At 45.5% G+C, this 22,743-nt stretch overlaps 1 protein-coding gene across 1 annotated transcript in view; it reads right to left on the reverse strand.

Annotated features, from left to right (window-relative positions):
- Positions 1–21,547, reverse strand: part of ARL2 (ADP ribosylation factor like GTPase 2) — a 26,136-nt gene extending 4,589 nt beyond the window's left edge. Inside the window, exons 1-4 of the mRNA XM_068261761.1 lie at positions 21,388–21,547; positions 17,781–17,891; positions 5,849–6,011; positions 1,059–1,139 (exon numbers count right to left, since the gene is read on the reverse strand). Of these exons, the coding sequence (XP_068117862.1) occupies positions 1,059–1,139; positions 5,849–6,011; positions 17,781–17,891; positions 21,388–21,452 (420 nt within the window). The 5' untranslated portion in view covers positions 21,453–21,547. The remainder of the gene's footprint in view (positions 1–1,058; positions 1,140–5,848; positions 6,012–17,780; positions 17,892–21,387) is intronic.
- Between the last annotated feature and the right edge of the window lie 1,196 nt (positions 21,548–22,743).

The following is a 22,743-nucleotide window of genomic DNA, read 5'->3' on the forward strand; positions in this document are numbered from 1 at the left end:
GGGGGCGTCAAGGTGCAGTTCAACATACAGTGGTGGAGGGGATGTAATGATCTACAGGGAGTTCAGGAGGGTGACAGCTGAGGGAAAGAAAGAGTTCCTGTGCCTTGAGGTGTTGGTGGCGATGGACCGAAACCTCCAGCCTAACGGAAGTCTGCATAAAGAACCGCTGGCCCGGGTGAGAGAGGTCGCCGGCAATCCTCAGTGCTCTTGAGCGTAGTCTGGAGTTGTGGAGGTGGACAAGCGAAGGGAGAGGTCTGCCGATGATTCTCTCTTCTGATCTAATGACCCTCTGAAGTTTGTATCTGTCTCTGGTGGTGGAGCCAGCGTACCAGACTAGGATGGAGGAGCAGAGGACGGACTCGATGGTGGCGGTGTAAAAACACGTCAGTAGCTCGAGCCATGCCGAACTTCAATCGGCGGAGAAAGAAAAGCTTCTGCTGGGCTTTCTTCTGGGTCAGGGCTGTGTTTGCCTTCCCAGCTCAGGTCTTTGGAGATGGTGGTGCCCAGAAGGCGAACGCTGGTTACTCTTTCGACCTCGGTGCCGTTGATACAGATTGGTGGGGGGGAGGGAGCATGCTTCCTGAAATCCACAATTAGCTCTACGGTTTTGGATGAGCTGAGGACCAGCCTGTTCTCCCTGCACCACTGGGAAACTGTCAACCTCCTGGCGGTAGGCCTGCTCATCGTTGTTTGTTCCTAGACCAACGATCTCATAGACTATGAGTGCATTTTGTAGGAACAGATCTTTTGCAGATAATTATCTTTTGAATGTGCACGGGCATCTGTGTGTACAGCATCTTGCAAAGATTTTATCTGATGGGGAGTGCAGCTCCATAGAATAGACTGTGTAGAGTATGGCTCTCATACTACATGGAAGGAAAGACTTTTATCTCAAGTGTGTATGTAGCATAAGAGTTACCACAGATATGTATCTGAGCACCTTCTGAGGTCCAAAAAGAAGTGGTGATAAGATGGGGGTGTACACGTTGTGAGGGAAAAAAAAAAATCTGACTGTATGAATCTACACTTACACACACGGACTAGGATACATTACTCACCTCACGTATGTCATCTTTGGATAGGGCACCTGGCAAATCCTGTTTATTTGCAAACACCAGTAACGTTGCTCCTGACAACCTCTGAAATACAAAAATGGACGGTCATACAGAAGAAGGGGGATGAGGCTAGCTGTATTAAAACAAATCAGAGGTGGAATGTCTAAATACCATAGAGAGGGTGTTATCAGCAAATATAAACTTCCTTAAAGGGACTCCGAGCAGTGCAGAAACTATGGAAAGATGGATATAATTTTAAAGCTCTCTTTCTCCTCTTTCCAATGATATGTAAACCGCCACCCTACGCCTTTTAGTTTTCGCAATTTTCACGATCGAAATGGCCGCGAAGTCGATCTCGAAAATAGAGAAAACTAAAAAGGTGTAGAGCGGCGATTTATATGTCGTCAGAAAGAGGAATAAGAGAGCTTTAAAATGATATCCATCTTTCCATAGTTACATTTTATTACACAGGGCGACTGTTTCCTAAAGTCAGCAGCTCCATTGTGCTGAATGGAGCTGCTGACTGAGAAAAAGTCGCCCTGTAGAATACAATGTAACTATGGAAAGATGGATATCATTTTAAAGCGCTCTTTCTCCTCTTTCTGACGACATATAAATCGCCGCTCTACACCTTTTAGTTTTCTCTATTTTCGAGATCGACTTCGCAGCCATTTCAATCGCGAAAATTGCGAAAACTAAAAGGCGTAGGGTGGCGGTTTACATATCATTGGAAAGAGGCGAAAGAGAGCTTTAAAATGTGCTAGAGTGACACTTTAAGAATATGATTATAGTATTGTTTTAGGAATTACACAATGTAACCAAAATTAATGTGTATGTAGAATACAGTTACTGTTTTGAAGTGTTTCTATTTCAGGACGACCTCCCTCCTCCTTTTCTGTTCTAGAGGACACAGAGAAAGAATCCTTTGGAAATGCAGTTTGAACCAGATTCTGGGGGCAGGTTATCCTTGGGAATCACTTTGAAAGAAACAAAACTGACTTCTGACGTCATTTCACTAAAGTGGACGTTTCCTTTACAGGAAGTCTTTTGAAGGACACAGGTAATCCTGCCCATAAAGGAGGTCTAAGTCACCTTAATTTGAGGCTGATTGGATTCATACAAGAACAGACTGCCTGGAGGAAGGAATATGTTAACATATTAACTGGGGTATAAAAGATGGAACACACAGAGGAGTAATCACTTTTTCTGGCTAAGCAAAACTGTGTTAGTTGCGGTTTTTGTATGCTGGCACATGAAAAAGTCCTCAGCTGAGTAAATAAAGATTTCTACTGATTTTGGCACCAATTGGAGAGGTCTCATCGTGTCGTTTATTTCTTTTCACAACGGGCTGCTGGCAGGCAGCGAATTCACAGCCTCAGCTGCTCTCCTGTACCGGAAACGCTGTCTCCCCCCCCCCCCCAACTACTTCAGCAATATTAATTCAGCATATTAAGATACACTTTAGATATGGTTTAAAGTATAATTCTACAGATCTGATACTGTGAAGCACATCAGTAAGACATGAAACTTTATAAATAGCATGCATTACCTTAACTTTTATTAAAGGGAAGGTCCGAGCAAAATAAAAAAAAATGAGTTTCACTTACCTGGGGCTTCTACCAGCCCCATGCAGCCATCCTGTGCCCTCGTAGTCACTCACTGCTGCTCCAGTCCCCCGCTGGCAGCATGTCGACCTCGGAGGTCGGCGGGTCGCATTGCGTACATTTTTACGCATTCCCGCTAGTGCAGGAACATTAACACATACATTTTTACACGTTAGTGGTTCAATGCGTAAAAATGTACGAGGGCACCACTAACTCGTAAAAATGTATGTGTTAATGTTCCTGCACTAGCGGGAATGCGTAAAAATGTACGCAATGCTACCCGCCGACCTCCGAGGTCGGTAAGCTGCTAGCGGGGGACTGGAGCAGCAGTGAGTGACTACGAGGGCACATGATGGCTGCATGGGGCTGGTAGAAGCCCCAGGTAAGTAAAACTCATTTTTTTTTATTTTGCTTGGACCTTCCCTTTAAAAGCAAAAGAAGGAGAGTGGAGGAGGAGAGAAGAAGGATTAAAACTTGCATCTGGTTTGTTTTGCTGCCGTGTGCCTTTTAGTTACACTTCCTTTATTTCCCTTTGCCAGTGATTTCACAGGGGAAGAGAATACTTTTCCCACAGGCACTCAGTTATAAATGGCTAACAAAGATTTTAACCCCCCTGTGCTTTAGTTAACCACTTTCCCCACCACTACAGTATATCAACGTCAGCTGTGGCACTCTCCAAGCCACAGCGACGTAGATATACTGACCTGCTGTAAGCCCTTTTGTGCAGGAACAGGTGCGCTTCAGAGCGCGCACCCCGGCACTGTCGGTTGCCTTACTAATTGGCAAAAGGGAACATGTTCCCTTGTAGCCAATTAGTGACCCCCCCCCCCCCCCGCGGATGAACGATCACCGCTGTAGCAAACAGCGTGATCCTTCATCTCCCCCTCCTCCGTGCACAGATAGCTAAAAAAAATGTAAATAAAGCCGCCTCTCTCACCTTACCACGTTCCAGCGATGAGCCTGCAGCCTGGGCATCCGATCCCAGCCGCGTATTGCCGGTGACCTGGGTCCCGGCTTGATGACGTCATCAGGCCCGGGACCCGGGTCACCGGCAATACGCGGCTGAGTTCAGAGCTGGGATCGGATGCTCGGGCTGCAGGCTCATCGCTGGAACGAGGTAAGGTGAGAGAGGTGGCTTTATTTAAATTTTTTTGGCATCTGTGCACGGAGGGGCTGCCTGATGGGGGGGGGGGGGAGGGGTCATACATCTGGCTACCCACACTGGGGGGGGGGGGGGGTGCGCAAAAAAACTGCCAGGCATCTGGGTAACTGGGGGATGACATCACAATGGGGGATCATTTGGTTATCTGGGGGGGGGGTAACCTAATACTGGGGGCACATCTGGCTATAATTGGTGGGGGGGGGGGGCAATTCTGGGGCACATATGGCTATAATGGGGGAAATTTTATCCGGGGGACACAACTGCCTATAATGAGGGGTGCCAATCCTGGCGGCGTTACTGTCTCTCTGTACTGGGGGGTGGTAGATACATGGGACACATCTGACTATACGGGGGTGCCGATATTGGGGTCACATCTGGCTAAACTGGGAAGGTTGGGCTGATACTCGGGGCACATCTGACTATATTAGGGGGGACATTAACTGGTGGAATGGTTTTATCACTGTGGCACTTTTTATTTTTAAACTGGAATTGTTAAAAACTGAGAAATAATGCATTTTTTTTAATTTTTGTTCCCTTTTTTCAATTAAAATGCCTAGAAAACAAAAAATTGTTCTTGGGACTAAATACCCCCCATTGAAAGCCTGGTTTGTCTTGAAAAAAACGATATATAGATCATTTAGGTGTAGTGAGTAGGGATAAAGTTATTGCTGATTGAATAGGGACACCGTTAAAAGCGTCAAAACTGCTCTGGTCAATAAGGAGAAAACAAGGTCTGGATGCGAAGTGGTTAACATTAAACATTCTGATAGGACTTGCTGCAAGAATCGGCAGGTGGTAGGGTTAATCACTCACCCAGCCAAGTCTGTTTTTACAAAGTTTTTTGAAGCTCTGTGGCCATCCCCACCTGCGTTGTTCCAGCCCATCCCCAGACCAAAGTGACACAGGCGGAGGTGGCCACAGTTTTGGAAGACTGAAAAACACCACCACAGTGACTTAGCCGAATAGAGGAGGAGTGGTTAGAGTTTCTGACACTAATGAATTAAGGGAGAGCAGCTTAGTGATTAAAGAGAATTTGAAGTGAAATTCTTTTTAAAAACAAATGACATTTCTGTGAAGCATTCACTGTAAGGGTGCTGTTCCCCCTATTACCGATGCTCAGAGCCCATTTTACAAAGTTTTAAAAAATTAACCACTTCCTGAAAAAAATAATAAAAAAAAAATATGGCCGCGACCCCTTCTCCCATTTCCCGATAGTGGCTCCACTTTAGTGAATAAAATGCTAATTTTATGCGCATGGCCGCGCACGCTGGCCGCTCATGCGCTCCACCCGACTATCGTACTGGGCACGGAGCAGGGTGGTCTGGCTGCGCAAGTGTCCCGGCCACTACCTGCCACACGCTGAGGGGGCAGAATGAATGTTGTCAGAGGGCCGAGAGGGGCGGGGAGAGGCGGAGATCGGAGGAATTGACTTGAGTAAGAGGCAAAGCTCCTGTGCATATCACTGCCTCTTCATGGCAGCACAATCTGCAACCTCCAAAGTCGTAGATTTTACAAAGGGTGATTTAGGGGTAAAAAAATGGAAGTAGGAGGAGACAGAATGATCTTTATTGAGCTTATCCAGACTGCCCAATTATAAAGGTAAATCTAGCTTTATGCTTGCCTGGGTTTAGGGCACTTTCATATAGCATTTGCATCTGAAGCTATACATGCACATATTGCACAGCTGTGGCCATCTAGTTCCCAATTCAATGAATAGAACAGTTTTCAGCAGATTAAATCATGAAGCAGCTCGTGTACAGCAATTGTACTAGACGGGACACACACAATGATATAACTGTGTCTAAGTTTCTCTAAACAGATACAAGCTGCTTTCCAGCTGTACCCATTATTGACCACCATGGCTATGTAACATTCTAAGCAGCTGTGCAAAATTCACTGTTGTATTGAATGTACTGCTCATACTGCACTCGGTAAGATAAATGACAGCACTGTAGCTTGTACTTTGAAGGGTAGTATATGTTGGCGCTTTATAAATACAATAAATAAAATGGCTTATATGTGCCTACCTCTTCCAGCAGAAGCCCAGAAAGCTCTTGAGCACAATCCTGCAGCCTTGCACGGTCTGCACTGTCAACTACCCAGATCAAACCATCTGTACTCTCAAAGTAGTTCCTCCAATATGATCGCAAGGACTTCTGGCCGCCGACATCCCACATGTTCAGCTTGAATCTACAAAAAAAAAAAAAATTTAAAAAGAAAAAAAGTAAAAGGTCTGCCTCAACAAGAGAGATATTATTATTATTATTATTATTTAGTATTTAAATAGCGCCAACATATTACGCAGCGCTGTACAGTGTATATATATATATATATATATCTTGTCACTAACTGTCCCTCAAAGGAGCTCACAACCTAATCCCTACCATTGCCATATATCTATATTATATAGTGTAAGTACTGTAGTCTAGGGCCATTTTTTTTTTTTTTTTTTTTTTTTAAGGGGGAGCCAATTAACTTATCCGTATGTTTTTGGAATGTGGGAGGAAACCGGAGTGCCCGGAGGAAACCCACGCAGACACGGAGAGAACATACAAACTCTTTGCAGATAGTGCCCTGGCTGGCATTCGAACCAGGGACCCAGCACTGCAAGGCGAGAGAGCTAACCACTACGCCACCGTGCTGCCCAGATATATATTCTAGGTAGGAAATCTGGACTATAAACTGAATATTTCTGTCATGGTTGCCCAGAAGACACATTTAAAGTATTATGTTAACAACTCATAGCCAGTCTTAGGATTGAATCAAAAGAATTAAAAGAAAAGAGCAGCTCCTTAGCACATTAAATAACTAATGTAGTCAGGTTCACACAGACATAGGTAGTTGCATAGCAGGAAGTCTTACCATCCTGTCAGTGTAGGTAAGATTTTAATGAGCCCTAGTGGGTCTCCTAAATTGCATTAAAATGTAACTATGGCCAGACTGCAGTCCTGCTCCAATTATCATCTGGCTTACCACTTGTTGAAGGCTTTATGAATTGACGTTTGCTGACAATTTACTGACATGAGTTGGAGGTAACTACAGCCAATTCGGTAATTTATCTCCCTGGTCGGTAATTGTAGCTTTTCATGCGGTAACAGCCTTTATGAATTGACACTTTGCTAAGTGCTCAGGAAAGTCTGCTATTTTCAGTATTACCGCATGCGGTAATGCTTTATGAATTGAGGCCATTATTTTTTTGGGTGATGAGGAATTGGTTTTCGATTGAGTTGAATAAGGCAGGGTTTCTCAACTCAATCCTCCAGTACCCCCCAACAGTGCATGTTTTCTGGAAAGGTTTCAAAATTAACATCATGGTTGCTTTCTAAATTAGGAAAGAAGTTCAAACTGCTTTTAGTGCTTTTTAAAAAAAATGATACTGTATGTTGATAACTGTACCCAATTCCTCCTCCTCTCAGCTAACAGGTTTGGCTCTATGGTCTATCTGAGCATTGTGTCTTTGTAGCCTAAGCTGTTAAATGTTTTCCACATATTGCATACTTCATTGTGGAAGTGTTAATAATTTCAGCATTTTCTCTTAGACCCAGCAGGTATGCCTTGCTTCAAGGAGCAAGGTTTGCACTGGTGGTGTGTAATATGGCACTAGAGTAAGAAGGCTTCCTGTACAACATACTAAAGATGTATCGAGGGCCAGTCATACTACAGACAGATGCTTGGGAGCACCCAGCCTCTGGGCACAGAACCGAGGGCATGCCTGTCTCTCCCCACGTTCGGCAATATGCAGAGCATTCATGAGTGGAGTGTGCTTAGCAACTCTGGGGAAGGGGTGGGGAGAGAAACTAACTAATATTAAGGTTCATCAAGCTATCTATACTGGAGGAGCGAGCTGCCTCATACTGGGGGTGTATCTGGCTACCTATACTGGGAAAGGGGCTGTTTAACACTGGGGGCAAATCCTGCTATCTATACTGGGAGCATATCCTGCTTTCTATACTGGTGAGAGGGGCTACCTAATATTAGAGGCACAACCTGCTATGTACAGTATATAAGAATAGTAAAAAATACCAAACACCGGATGCACATCCTGTTATCTATACTGGGGAGGGGTCTAGCTAATACTGGGAGCATATCCTGCTATCTACACTGCGGAGAGGGGCTACCTAATACTAGAGGCACAACCTGCTATGTATATAATAATAGTAACAAATACCAAACACCGGTATTATCTATACTGGGAAGGAGGGCTATTTAATACTAGGGGCACATCTGTCCACCTATTCTGTTAGGGGAAGGGGTGGGCAACCTAGTTTAATACTGGGTGCACATTTGCTACCTATTCAGGGGCGGGCACACCTGAATCTCTGCCTCTAGTGCTGGAAAATCTTGTCCCGGCCCTGGATGGATCCATCTATCTTACTAAGTATATCCAGAGATGTGATTTGATACTGGTCATAGCGGACTATTAATCTGAGATGCTAATTGTAACGATTGGTGTCAGCACACAGAGAGAATCTGATTGTTGATGATCTGCAGGATCATTAACAATACAGATGTATACTTGATTATGGATGATCTGCAGAATCACCAATAATACAAGTATGACTAACCTCTGGACACCTAATGAATAAAGTGCTAGATGAACTGAAGGCCATCTCCCGAGGAGCGGGAGATGTAAACGGCTCGGCTAAGAGCCACCTGAGGGGCAGGTGGCCCTGGGCAGTGCAGAAGCTATCTCCTAGATAGTGAGAACCTGGTAACCAGGGATAAGGATATCAGATGGTAAACCGTACTGCAGCCAGGGTAAGAGAGACTACTGGCTGCTAACAGGCTGGACTCTCTGAGGGGCGGGAGTCCTGGTTGCAGCTGACACCTGGTGGAATGGTGTTACTGCTAGTACAGTTAGACTGAGCACTCAGGGAGAGTGACAGCTTGAGTGGTCGGGCAGGCTAGGTCGGCAACACACGAGCAGATCAGGTACAGAGAGAGAGAGAGACTGATTCGGTAACCGGGTACAGGCAGGGTCTGGCAACAGGTAGGCAGATATGCAGAGGTACCGAATCACAAAGCAAGAGAAAGGTCGACAGAGCAAATGGTCATAACATAGAAGTACAACAAAATCCTAGACTGGGGTGTGAGTTCCTTGGTCTCGACACCCTGGAACTAGTCTAGAGTATAACAACAGTAATGACACAGTATCCCTAAGCTTGGGTGTGAGGTCCGTGGTCACAACAACCTGGAACTGGTCTAACATATAACACAAACGTAATTTGGCTAAGTGTGAATTCCCAGGTCCTCCTGGTTCTAACACACTGTGGGATCTGACTGGTCTGAGTGCTCACACGTTAGTATTCGCAACGGCAGACAACCAGCAACTGACAGGCAAGAAGTATATATAGCGCAGCGCTCCTCAGCGCCGCCCAGTCCCACTCAGCCAATCACCACCCACTGCGCTGGGATCAGCTGATCGTCCTGATCAGCTGATCCCTCTCCTATTGGCATAAAGGTCCTGCCTCCTAGCGCGCGTAGCTCTCCATCTGTGTGCACTACTAGGCTCAGACACACCAGACGCATGCTGCTGTGCGGAAACCACCGGTCTGAACACAGAAACAGCCGCCCCGCTACCAGACCGCGCGACGGTGTCTCCGCAATCTATTACTGTACCCCCCTCCTGAGGAGTGGACTCCGTACACTTCCCACCACGCATCCCAGGATGTGAGTCATGAAATTCTTTCTTTAATTCCTCCGCATGCATGCGAGAATCTGGCACCCAAGATCTTTCCTCCACACCATATCCTTTCCAGTGGACTAGATACTGTACGGAATTCTGCACTAAGCGAGAGTCCAGGATCCACGTGCACTGCTGGCTTCAATAGAGACACATGGAATGATCTCACACCTCTCATACTGGCTGGGAGATCAATCGCGTAAGTGACATTATTAATTTCCTTGGACACTGGGAATGGTCCTATAAATCTAGGACCCAGTTTGGGTGACAGCTGCTTCAAGGCCAAATGCCGAGTGGATACCCACACCAAATCTCCTGGAGAGAACTTCCACTTTACGGACCGCTTCTTATCTGCCTGTCTTTTCTGGGTTTGGAAAGCTTTCCCCAGGTTCCTTTTAACCATTCCCCAAATCTCCTTTAAAGCCCTCTGCCAATCCTCCAGAGCCGGGAACGGTGTAGATGCCACCGGCAATGGAGCAAACTTAGGTGATCTTCCTGAGACTACCTGGAATGAGGAAAATCCTGAAGAGGAGCTTTTCAGGTTGTTGTGCGCAAATTCTGCGAACGGCAAGAATTTTACCCAATCGGATTGCGCATCTGCAACATAACATCGGAGAAACTGTTCTAGGGATTGGTTAACTCTCTCGGTCTGGCCATTGGTCTGTGGGTGGTAGCCTGATGAGAATGCAAGGTCCATATCCAGCTGATGGCAAAAGGCTCTCCAAAACTTAGAAACAAATTAAACTCCCCGATCTGACACTACATTTTCCGGAATACCATGCAGCCGGAAAATGTGCTGGATGAAAAGATCAGCCAATTCCTAGGCCGAGGGGAGTCCTTTCAAAAAGGGACAAAATGAGCCATCTTACTGAATCTGTCCACTACCACCCAAATGACCGTCTTGCTCTCAGACCTGGGGAGTTCACCCACAAAATCCATGGTGACATGGGTCCATGGTTCACTTGGGACTGGCAAGGGTTGTAAAGTACCAACAGGGGCCTGACGAGAGGGTTTACTACTCGCACATACTGCACACTCTCTTACAAACTCCTTACAATCTGTTGCCAATGTAGGCCACGAAGCACATCTGGCCAGTAAATCCTGAGTTCTGGTGGGCCCGGGATGACCAGCATTCTTGTGGGAATGAAACAGTTGCAAGAGTTGTAGACGGAAAGGCAGTGGCACAAACATGACCCCATCAGGCTTCCCCTCTGTAACATCCTGTTGGTAAGGACTCAGAGTGACTGTCCAATCCTTCCAGGTCTCAGTGGCTGCCAGAACTACCTTCTGAGGTAGAATGGTCTCAGGGGCTGAGGGCTGTACTGTCTCGGGTTCGAAACACCTGGACAAGGCGTCAGCCTTGATGTTTTTACTACCAGGGGTATACGTAATTACAAATTTGAACATTGCAAAGAACAGGGACCACCGGGCCTGCCGGGGACTAAGTCTCTTGGCACCCTCTATGTACTCCAGATTATTATGATCTGTATAAACTGTGATAGTGTGTTCTGCACCTTCTAGCCAGTGTCGACATTCCTCAAAAAGCTAATTTGATGGCCAAAAGCTCCCGGTTGCCTATGTCGTAGTTTTTCCTCTGCGGGTGAAAACCTACGAGAAAAGTAGGCACATGGGTGGAGTTTGCCCTGCAAGCCTGATCTCTGAGACAATACAGCTCCCACCCCCACCTCTGAAGCATCAACCTCCATGATAAAGGGAAAGATGACATCAACATGTCTCAATATAGGTGCGGAGCAGAACAGTTTTTTCAATGTAGAAAAGGCAGCATGAGCCTCTGCTGACCAGTGGTGAGTATCAGCCCCTTTCTTGGTGAGACTGGTGAGGGGCGAGACTATTGTAGAGTACCCCTTCATAAACCTCCTGTAGTAGTTGGCAAAGCCCAGAAATCTCTGGAGTGCCTTCAGTCCTACAGGCTGAGGCCACTCCAGGACAGCAGAAACCTTCCCTGGATCCATTGAGAGACCAGATGTAGAGATAATGTACCCCAAGAAGGCAACCGAGGTCACTTCGAAGAGGCATTTCTCCAGTTTGGCATAAAGTAGATTCTGTCTTAATTTCTCTAGAACAAACTTAACATGCTTGCGGTGTTCTGCGAGATTGGATGAAAAGATCAGTATATCGTCCAGATAGACCAAGACGAACTTCCCCAACACCTCCCTGAATACCTCATTAATTAACTCCTGGAAGACGGCCGGAGCGTTACACAACCCGAAGGGCATCATCAGATACTCGTAATGCCCGTCGGGCGTGTTAAAGGCCGTCTCCCATTCGTCACCATTCCTAATACGAACTAGTATGCACCTCTCAGATCTAGCTTCGAGAAAATCTTGGCGTTGGTAACCTGAGTGACCAAATCGTCAATCAAGGGTAAAGGATAACGATTTTTCACTGTGATCTTGTTTAAGACTCGATAATCAATTCAGGGACGAAGGCCTCCATCTTTTTACAAAAAAGAATCCTGCCCCTGCTGGTGAACGAGGGACGGATGAACCCCTTAGCCAAGTTTTCTCTGATGTATTCCTGCATAGCTAGTTTCTCAGGCCGAGACAGATTATAGAGGTGACCCCTGGGAGGCATACAACCAGATCTCAAATCGATGGGACAGTCGAAGGTACGGTGGGGGGGGGGGGGGGGGGGGGAGTTTATCTGCCGGACTGTCCAATTTGCATTGGCTCTGGCAGAGGTGAGACGGGTGGAGGAGAGGCGTAGGAGACATATCTTACAGTGTTCTTACCGCGGGTTTGTTTCTGATACCGTAAACGGCGATCAACCCGTACTGCTAAAGCGATTGCCTCATCAATAGTTTTTGGTTCAGGGTGCCCCAACATCAAATCCGAGACTGCGTCTGACAACTCTGGTTAAAAACAGTCTAACAGTGCAAAAGCCCCCCACCTAGCTGACACAGACCACTTCCTGAATTCAGCTGCATAGACTTCTACTGGATCCTTGCCTTGACGCAAGGTCTTAAGCTTCCGCTCAGCAGTGGAGGCAATGTTACATAGTTACATAGTTATTTTGGTTGAAAAAAGACATACGTCCATCGAGTTCAACCAGTACAAAGTACAACTCCAGCCCGTCCACCACATACCCCTGTTGATCCAGAGGAAGGCGAAAAAAACCCCACAAGGCATGGTCCAATTAGCCCCAAAAAGGGAAAAGATCCTTCTTGACTCCAGATGGCAATCAGATAAAATCCCTGGATCAACATCATTAGGCATTACCTAGTAATTGTAGCCATGGATGTCTTTCAATGCAAGGAAAGCATCTAAGCCCCCCTTTAAATGCAGGTATAGAGTTTGCCATAACGACTTCCTGTGGCAATGCATTCCACATCTTAAACACTCTTACTGTAAAGAACCCTTTCCTAAATAAATGGCTAAAACGCTTTTCCTCCATGCGCAGATCATGTCCTCTAGTCCTTTGAGAAGGCCTAGGGACAAAAAGCTCATCCGCCAAGCTATTATATTGCCCTCTGATGTATTTATACATGTTAATTAGATCTCCTCTAAGGCGTCTTTTCTCTAGACTAAATAAACCCAGTTTATCTAACCTTTCCGGATCATCATAAATTATGGCCATGGCCTTAAAAAATTCTTCAACTGACGATAAAGCCTCATGCCCTACCTGCAGGCTATATGCCCAAGTTTGAGATTTCCCTGACAAAAGGGTCTTAATAAATGTAATTCTCTGTGCCTCAGTTCCTGATAAATTGGGTCTCAGTTCAAAATCCGACATTACTCGATTTTTAAAGTTCTGAAAGTCAGATCTATGACCAGAAAACCTTTCGGGTACAGACATGCGTAAATCTGTAACTGGAGGGGATCGCACTGCATTTACAGCCGTCTGAAGGACCTGTATGGACCCAGACAATGCTGTGATCTGGGTCTGATGACCGTCCAGCACCCTGATGAAATTTTCCACAGAGGTGGTGAGTGCATCAAGACGCCTGTTAAGTGCGTCCATTTTGTTTTTCGGGTCTGCCGTTCTGTAACGATTTGTGTCAGCACACAGAGACAATCTGATTGTTGATGATCTGCAGAATCATCAACAATACAGATGTATACTTGATTATGGATGATCTGCAGAATCATCAATAATACAAGTATGACTAACCTCTGGACACCTAATGAGTAAAGTGCTAGATGAACTGAAGGCTATCTCCCGAGGAGCGGGAGATGTAAACGGCTCGGCCAAGAGCCACCTGAGGGGCAGGTGGCCCTGGGCAGTGCAGAAGCTATCTCCTAGATAGTGAGAACCTGGTAACCAGGGATAAGGATATCAGATGGTAAACCTTACTGCAGCCAGGGTAAGAGACTACTGGCTGCTAACAGGCTGGACTCTCTGAGGGGCGGGAGTCCTGGTCGGCAACACACGAGCAGATGAGAGAGAGAGTGAGAGTGAGTGAAAGTGAGAGAGAGAGACTGATTGATTCGGTAACTTGGTACAGGCAGGGTCTGGCAACAGGTAGGCAGATATGCAGAGGTACCGAATCAGAAAGTAAGAGAAAGGTCAAAAGAGCAAATCTTCATAACATACAAGTACAACAAAATCCTAGACTGGGGTGTGAGTTCCTTGGTCTTGACACCCTGGAACTAGTCTAGAGTATAACAGCACAGTGTCCCTAAGCTTGAGTGTGTGGTCCTTGGTCACAACACCCTGGAACTGGTCTAAAGTATAACATAGCAATGACACAGTATCCCTAAGCTTGGGTGTGAGGTCCGTGGTCACAACACCCTGGAACTGGTCTAACATATAACACAAACGTAATCTGGCTAAGTGTGAATTCCCAGGTCCTCCTTGTTCTAACACACTGTGGGATCTGACTGGTCTGAGTGCTCACACATTAGTATTCGCAACGGCAGACAACCAGCAACTGACAGGCAAGAAGTATATATAGCGCAGCGCTCCTCAGCGCCGCCCAGTCCCACTCAGCCAATCACCCACTGATCAGCTGATCCCTCTCCTATTGGCATAAAGGTCCTGCCTCCTAGCGCGCGCTTAGCTCTCCATCTGTGTGCACTACAAGACTCAGACAAACCAGACGCATGCTGCTGTGCGGAAACCGCCGGTCTGAACGCGGAAACAGCTGCCCCACTGCCAGACCGCGCGGCGGTGTCTCCGCAATCCACTGTAAACAATTGTTAACCTGGAGGAGGAAGATACTAAACTATTGAAATAACTAATTGTGATATCTAAAAATGTACAAACTTTGATAATAAATATTGACCAAACAGAGTATTGCAATACTAGCAAATGAGTGAGGCTGATCCCAAATAGATTCAACACAAATCTATGTGGATCAATGTGATGTACCTCTCTCCCACTACTTGTTCGTTTGGTCAATATTTATTATCAGAGTTTGACAAATTTTAGATATCACAATTAGTTATGTTATAATAGTTTAGTCTCCCCCTCTAGGTTAACAATTGCGTATTAGTATTAAGTCAGATTTCGTGTAATCATCTGAGATGAAGGGAGTTTGAACAAAATCCAAAAAAAAAAAAAAAAAAAAAAGGGGGGAACTTTCACTCACTGAATCAGTGATTAACCAATACAAAGCAATGTTAAGCATCGAAAGTAGCAAACATTTAATACACTTTAGTTAGTAGCATAAATATTTATATATAAAAAAAAAAAAGAAAAAAAAAAAAAAAAAAAAAAAAAAAGGAGATTGGGGAAAGTGCATATATTTTCAAAAGTCACAAACTGTATCAATTCATTTTCCATACAATAGAAGCATTAAAGTACTTAATCATAGAAAAAAAGACCCACTACAAAAGAACACTGGTAAAACTGTCAATAAACAAAGGTCATAATAAACTGGGGCCTGGCATATGAAAGTAGTTCCCCAAATGCAACTAATACAACAAAATAATAATAGTAACAAATACCCAACCTAAATATGTATAAACTGTAAGGCAGTTCAATGGAATACCTCCACCTCAGGGTATGGGCAGCAACAAAGATATTAGTGAAGGGTCGGCTACCAACGGCGGTACAGGGAGTGAAATAGCCAGATCCAATGCGGTGCGCCTAGGGAAAGGGAAGAGTGTGTCCTATGCTGTAAGGCCACAACCTTGTATTGCAAACTAGTCTTCTCCACTGCTATATGGAGATGGGAAGAATGTGATCAGAGATTTCCAACGTACAGATCAATGAAAAGACGATTCTGCTCGAAGGATGTGATCACATAACCTTTCCTGAATGCAGCTGTAAAGAATGTCTTCGTTCAGCCTAGCCTGCATTAAGCAGATTGAATTTGTACAGTATGTTTTCTTAAAAAAAAACCCTATATAAGATGTAAAAAGTAACAAACAAAAACAACAACACCGGAACAATGGAAATGACAGTAGTTTTTTTTGGGGTGCACAGTGCAGAGCTGAAGGACTTGAGTAGCTTCTCAGGGAGCAATAATGGTCAGGGCCGTGGAGTAGGAGTCAAGGAGTAAGAGCAATTTTGGTTACCTGAGTTGGAGGTTTCATAAACAGAGGAGTCAGAGTTGGATGATTTTTGTACCAAATCCACAGCCTTGGTAAGTACTAGACCAGGGGCTCTCAAACTTTTCCAGGTCAAGGCACCCTTTACGACTCTAAAACATTTTCAAGGCACCCCTTGACAGAACCGATTGCCATATTGAGGCACACCCACCTCAGAAGTACTGCGTCTGCACTCCCAGTCACGTGTATCCAAAGAGGGTGGTGGGCAGCAGAGCGAGGGGTTGGTGGGCAGCAGAGCGAGGGGTTGGTGGGCAGCAGAGCGAGGGCACATTTAAGTTACTTATGTGTCAGAAAGAGATGCAGCAGAGATTTTGCACATACTAAGGATGTGGGGGAAGGGCAGGCAGGCAGACAGCGTTGTAGGCTGACAGTGAAGAGATGTAGCATTCACATTTTACCTTGCTCTGGCTTTTCCCCTGCTGTCCCTGGACTGGTGCAGAAAAGGCTGGAACCATTAACTCCCACCTCACATCTCTAGCTGTACTCCGTGGGGAGGCGGGGCTAGTCGGCTGGCCAACCAATGTGGCAAAGATCCTCTCCCCCTTCACTGTGCTGTGAAACAATGAACAGGGGGCGGGATTAACTCAGGCTTGCTGGCTCTCTGCACGTGCAGGCATAGCCAGCCTGCATCTGATGATTACACAGGGCAGAGCAGGATTGTGACGTCATACAGAGGATTTCATACACGTGATTAGGAGGGCAGCCGCGGCACCCCTGGGATCTGTTCACGGCGCACCAGGGTGCCGCGGCACCCAGTTTGAGAACCTCTGTACTAGACTAAGGTGTCAGAGCCATTTTGGGTACCTGGAGTTGAAATTGGTGGTTTCAAAAACTGAGGAGGCAGATGATTTTTGTACCAACTCCACAGCCCTGATAATGTTATCATGCATACAAATAGGGAGAAGAGGGTAACCCTAGAGGCCAGCAGACACAATATAATTGGTGGGAAACAGCAGGGGAGCAGAAAGGCCCGGTTCACACTGCAAATCAAACACAGCGGATGCAAAAAATTGGTGTGGTAAGCAGATCCACTTAGGATGCACCGGCATCTGCGTCCTTCTCATACCTTCCCATTTGCATCTGCTCCGTTTGCGTTGCCACCCGTCTGCTGCTCCTTTGCTTGTCCCAAATCCGATCAGAGCCTAGCAGAAGCATGGGCCTCCCTGTTAGATTGTAAAAAAACAACCAAAATAAAAAATAAAAAAAAAAACACTGGAATGCTACCTAACAACAGGGAGAATAATCATTGGTCCACCATGATTCAATGAGCATTTTACCTGCTGAAGCAGAATCCCACTGTATTTTTGCAAACCAATGCCACATGCTTCTGCTGGGCCCTGCTCTGCGTCAAACCGAATGGCGGGTATCAGCAGCGTTGGAACCAAATCCATGAGACAAGCGAGTTGGCTTTCTGCATGTGGTGACCAGCCTAGTGGGAATGGACACAAACTGTTGCAAAATCCCGACTGCATTTTTCTGCATTTGTGGTCTAGTCCATGCACATTGTGTTCCCATTCCAACTGACAGTGTCAACACATTCTATTAATAACATAGGACGCATTCACCATCCAATTTTGTGCTCTGGAAAATGTATGACAGCACTTACTAAGGCAGTAATGCTTCATACTATCAATATACAAGTGATCACCTCAGGATGGTTCAGCACCACCAGTAATACATTTGGAAAAGAAACAGTTCTGGTCCCTCTGCATTCTTTTCAACATCAAAAAATGAGACAACTGATTGAACTGGTTACATTACCCTCTATGCTCTAAGGTTTTAATATTGAATCCCAGCGTCGGAGAAATTGTGTTTATATCTTCACCATTAAATTTCTTTAGGATTGTGGTTTTTCCGGCATTGTCTAAACCTCTGGGGTAAGATGGAGTTAAGAAAAGCAACATTGAATCAGGCTTCATCTGTCAAGAATAACATTGCAATAAAACTTGATTTTTGATGGACACATTACAGGTTACAGAGACATACAGTAATAATGCAGTTTAAAAGTAACCCGAGATGACTGGGCTTAATTTGCAACATAATGTTTTCTTTAAAACAAAACTGTATTGATATATTATCTATCAATGTGTTGTGAAGCAAGCCTGCAAGAGTAAATGTAAACTGGCCAAAGGCATGACCTGTTATGCCTGTGACTAAAGCCTGGTAAACCCTTCTAATTATGATAGGCTAATCACTGACCAATTTTACTACCTCCATGTAGTAGAGGGTTTAACTACACAATCTGCTCATATTATTCAATATCGGTTGACCCTCATACTACATGGATGTGGTAAGACTGGTCAGTGATTGGCCAATCATAATTGAAAGTGTGTACCAGGCATAAAGAGACTAGGAGGAGTCTAATGCTGGGAATACACAGTTCGTTTCTGCCCTGCGTTTCTGCTCTCGATCGTTTTTGCCGCTCGATTCAGCTCTCGATTCTTATCTTCCTCTCGTTTTTCTTTTTTTTTTCCATTGACTTCTATCAGAAATCAAGCGGCAAAAAAATCTAAAGAAAGGAGATCGGACATGTCGGAAATTATCAAACCATCTAATCAGCTACAAAACGAACAGTGTATTCCCAGCATTAAGGCAGTTTTTTTTACTTACCCAGGGCTTCCTCCAGCCCCATAAGCACAGATGCATCCCTCCCCCTCCTCCTGCGATCTCCCGTTCAGCCGCGGTGAGCCCCAGTAACAGGCTCAGTGACATCAGTCCGGGTCTGCTGCGCATGCACAGAAGACCCTGACTGACTTCGACTGAGCCCATTACCCAGGCTCACCACGGCTGAAAGGGAGACAGCAGGAGGAAGGCGAGGGACGCATCCGTGCATATGGGGCTGGAGGAAGCCCTGGGTAAGTAAAAAAACAAAAACAAAACAGCTTTAAAGAGGTTCTGTGGAGTGCTGCAAAAAACAAAAACTGACTTACCTGGGGCTTCTATCAGCCCCCTGTAGATGTCATGTCCCGCGCTGTCCTTCTTCGATCACCTGATCCCCGCCGCCGGTCAATTATTCGTCTAACAAGACAAATAGTGTGCGCTCCAGCTCGCATCTCCAGGAGCTTACTGTGCAAGCGCAGTACAAGGTTTTCTTTTACTGCGCAGTAAGCTCCCGTAGACGTGGGAGCGGCCACGCAGCCGCAGTAGCGTTAAGACGCATAATTAGACTGCAGCGGGGAACGAGTGATCGGAGGAGGACGGCGCGGGACATTACAGCTACAGGGGGCCGATAGAAGGCCCAGGTAAGTGTCAGTTTTTGTTTTTTTGCAGCACTCCAAAGAACCCCTTTAAGACTCATCTCTGAGTCTCTTGAAGACTAGATCCATCTCACTTGACTTACCTATATGTTTTTGTTTTTTTAAAGAACACCTTAAGTGAGAGGTATATGGAGGCTGCCACATTATTTCCTTTTAAACAATACCAGTTGCCTGAACAGTCCTGCTGATCTCTTTGGCTGCAGTGGTGTCTGAATCACACACCTGAAACAAGCATGCAGATAAGCTTGTCAGATTTTTTTTCAGAAACATATAGTCTGCTTGCTTGTTTAGGGTCTATGAGGCTAAAAGAGGCAGTGGATCAGCAGGACTGCCAGGCAACTGGTATTGTTTAAAAGGAAATGAAGATGGCGGTATCAGGTTCCGTTTAACTTTGTCCACAACTCTTCTCACATCTTCTTCATTACTCCACAATTAAAAGTTCCTCAAACAAAAGTTGTAAGATAATCTACCACACAAAAAAAAACCTAATGAGCCTATTTTGTAAAAAATTACATTTAGAAGGTTTAAATCTGCTTTAAACAATGGTTTGATTATTAACCATCATTTGTGAAGATGCCTACTATCTGCATGTGTGTAAAGGTGCCAAAAATCCTGTCCACTAGTTATTCATATTATTTTCAACTAATGTACTGGGTTCTGCACTTTCACATTACCCAGTTTAGGAGACCCTGCAGGAAACCTCATAGGGAAATTCTGCTAACCTAGCAGGGTGGATAGCACCCTCCCCATCTTTTAGGTTTCAGATAGGTTGTAGAAAACTACGCCTTCCACGTGATCTCATATGCCGCACCATCGTCCCTCAGCCCCCCTCCCCAACAGCAATAGAATGCGTTGTCAGCTACACAGGGGGACATCAGTTGTTAGGTGTGTACACACCTTATGAGTTTCCTGCTGGGTCCCCTAAACTAGACTAGCTCCACAGATTCAATCAAAGTGATTAAAGCTAATGGGGTCATACTTAAAAAAATATTATATATGGTAACCTCCGTTAAGCACTGGCTCCCATTTGAGTCCGCAGCAGGAGGCTTCAAAAGTCTTAGGAGCCCGAGTGCTCCTGAAGACATGCGGCTCTGTACTGTGTGCGCGTGAGAGGGCATGCGCAGTATTGAGCCCGTCTTTAGGAGCACTCGGGCGCCCAAAGCTTTCTTCGGTGGCAGAGAGAGCTGTATTTGACCAAACTGGCCAAAAACTGCTACCGGGGAGCCAGCGCTGGAACGCAAGGATCAAGGAAGGCGCGGGAAGGCTCTATACGACCCAGAGCCTTCCCTCTCCTTAGGTATCTGGCCGTTATGGTTTTTTTTTATGGATTGCCATTCACTTTAAGCCTGATGAAAGCATTAGCCAACGTATGAACCTTTACAATCTAAAATCTAGTTAGATGTTCAGTACACCTGACAATCAAAACTGCATCACCAGAGGGGGTGTGTGTGTGTGTGTGTGTGTGTGTGTGTGTGTGTGTGTGTGTGTGTGTGTGTGTGTGTGTGTGTGTGTGTGTGTGTGTGTGTGTGTGTGTGTGTGTGTGTGTGTGTGTGTGTGTGTGTGTGTGTGTGTGTGTGTGTGTGTGTGTGTGTGTGTGTGTGTGTGTGTGTGTGTGTGTGTGTGTGTTCTTTTTCTGGTTTCTGTAAAATCAAAGGGCTTATCACAGCACATCACATATAGGGCAGAGAAAGATGTTTAAACAAGGAGTTAACATTCCTGGGGGAAATCAGCAGTAAAGGATCAAAGACAGCAATCTGAAAGAGAATCAACATTTTAGGATATATGACAAATAAATTACTAAAAAGGGATCGTGCACTGCTGCCTGGCCACAGGGGGGGGGGGGGGGGGGGGGGGGGGGGGAAGATACCCACACATCATCCCTTTCCCATACTAACATGATTACATTACATAATAGGACTGATGAGTGATAGAGATCCAGCTTCTCAGAAGCAGCCTTCAGTGGGCGCCCAGGAAGGCATGCTTGGACATGTGGTTCCTCAGCAGCTGAAAAGCGGCGAGACATGTACCAACATCTTGTAACAGCTAAACCTTTGCACCAACTAATCCGGGAAATGGGGCACTTCCTGTATATCATAGCAAGCACAGGATACAGCATAAGGAGCCGAACCTCCTTCTCCTTCTGCTTCAGTTTCTTCAGGATGGTTAACAGCACCATGTTTGTTGCAGAAATGTCGCCTCTTCTCCGTCTTCAATCTGCGCTGCAAGACCCAGCCAATCACAGCTCAGTGCTGCCACGCCCAGCCAATCACATACGGCGCTGATCTCCCTCCCTCCCATGGACTCTTCCGGTTTCCTTTGCATAGGCGGCTAATTGAAAAAAACCGCTGTAGCTTGTTGTCGTGGAGACAGAGGCGTTTCATTTTTCAAGGCTTTATTTGTACTAATAAAATGAAATATGAAATCAAAAACATTCCATCACGATGGCGTGACAATTGCTGACCTTTTAAACCCACATACAACTGGTCCGATTTCCAGTGAAAGTACTTTACATTAGTACTGACATTTTTTGACAAACAAACACAGAACAACAAACACAGAACATTTATAACGCGCTTTTCTCCAGGCGGACTCAGGGCCCATTCACACTTGAGCGTTTTGCCGGCGATTTCGGCAAAACGCTAAAACGCTAGCGCTTTTCAAAGCGCTAGGGTAATAAAAGTCTATGGGCCCGTTCTCATTTGGGCGATTTGCGCTAATTGCCGCGAAACGCCCCAAAACACTAAACGTAAACGCGTAGCCTGCACCATTTTCAGGCGATTTCCCAGCGATCACGTTTTAGTGCTATAGAAGCGAAAGACGCGATCGCTAAAAAATCGCCAGGTGTGAAGTGTGTTTTTTTGGGCGTAAATTGCCTAAAAACGCCAGAGCAAAACGCTAGCAAAATCGCTAGCGTTTTGCGATCAGCAAGTGTGACTGGGCCCTTAGGGAGACCCAAGGTCTACTGAATAGGTGCACAAATAGCAAAATGCTCAGACACAGTACAAAGATTTTTATTTTGGCTTGGCTTAGAATTTGAGGTGTGTTCAGGGACAGGATCTTGCTTGACTCATCCCCATCAACTTTCTATCTATTTTCTTACATTTTTTTCCCCACCTTATACCATCCTATTCCCATAAATTTGATTGTCCCATTCCCCACCTCATCCCTGGCCATGGTTTTCAACTTCAATGCCGTTGTGCTATTCAAATATTGCCATATACAAGATTTTGCAACTTGCCGCACATCGATGTACTGTGACGTATGCGCATTCACCCTCCAATTCCTGTTCCCTGTGCCGCAGTTTACCATTCAGCCTCAGACCCTGAGGGAATCCTGAAGGCAATCAACACTGCAGGCAATGTAATCTTTTGGATTGGAGTCCACACACAGTCCAATTTTAATTGTATGTACAATTAATACAATCTATGATCTCATATAGAGAACAGGTCGCTGCCACCAATCCGCAA

Source organism: Hyperolius riggenbachi, chromosome 11 (genome assembly GCF_040937935.1).
Source record: "Hyperolius riggenbachi isolate aHypRig1 chromosome 11, aHypRig1.pri, whole genome shotgun sequence".
Classification (NCBI taxonomy): domain Eukaryota; kingdom Metazoa; phylum Chordata; class Amphibia; order Anura; family Hyperoliidae; genus Hyperolius; species Hyperolius riggenbachi.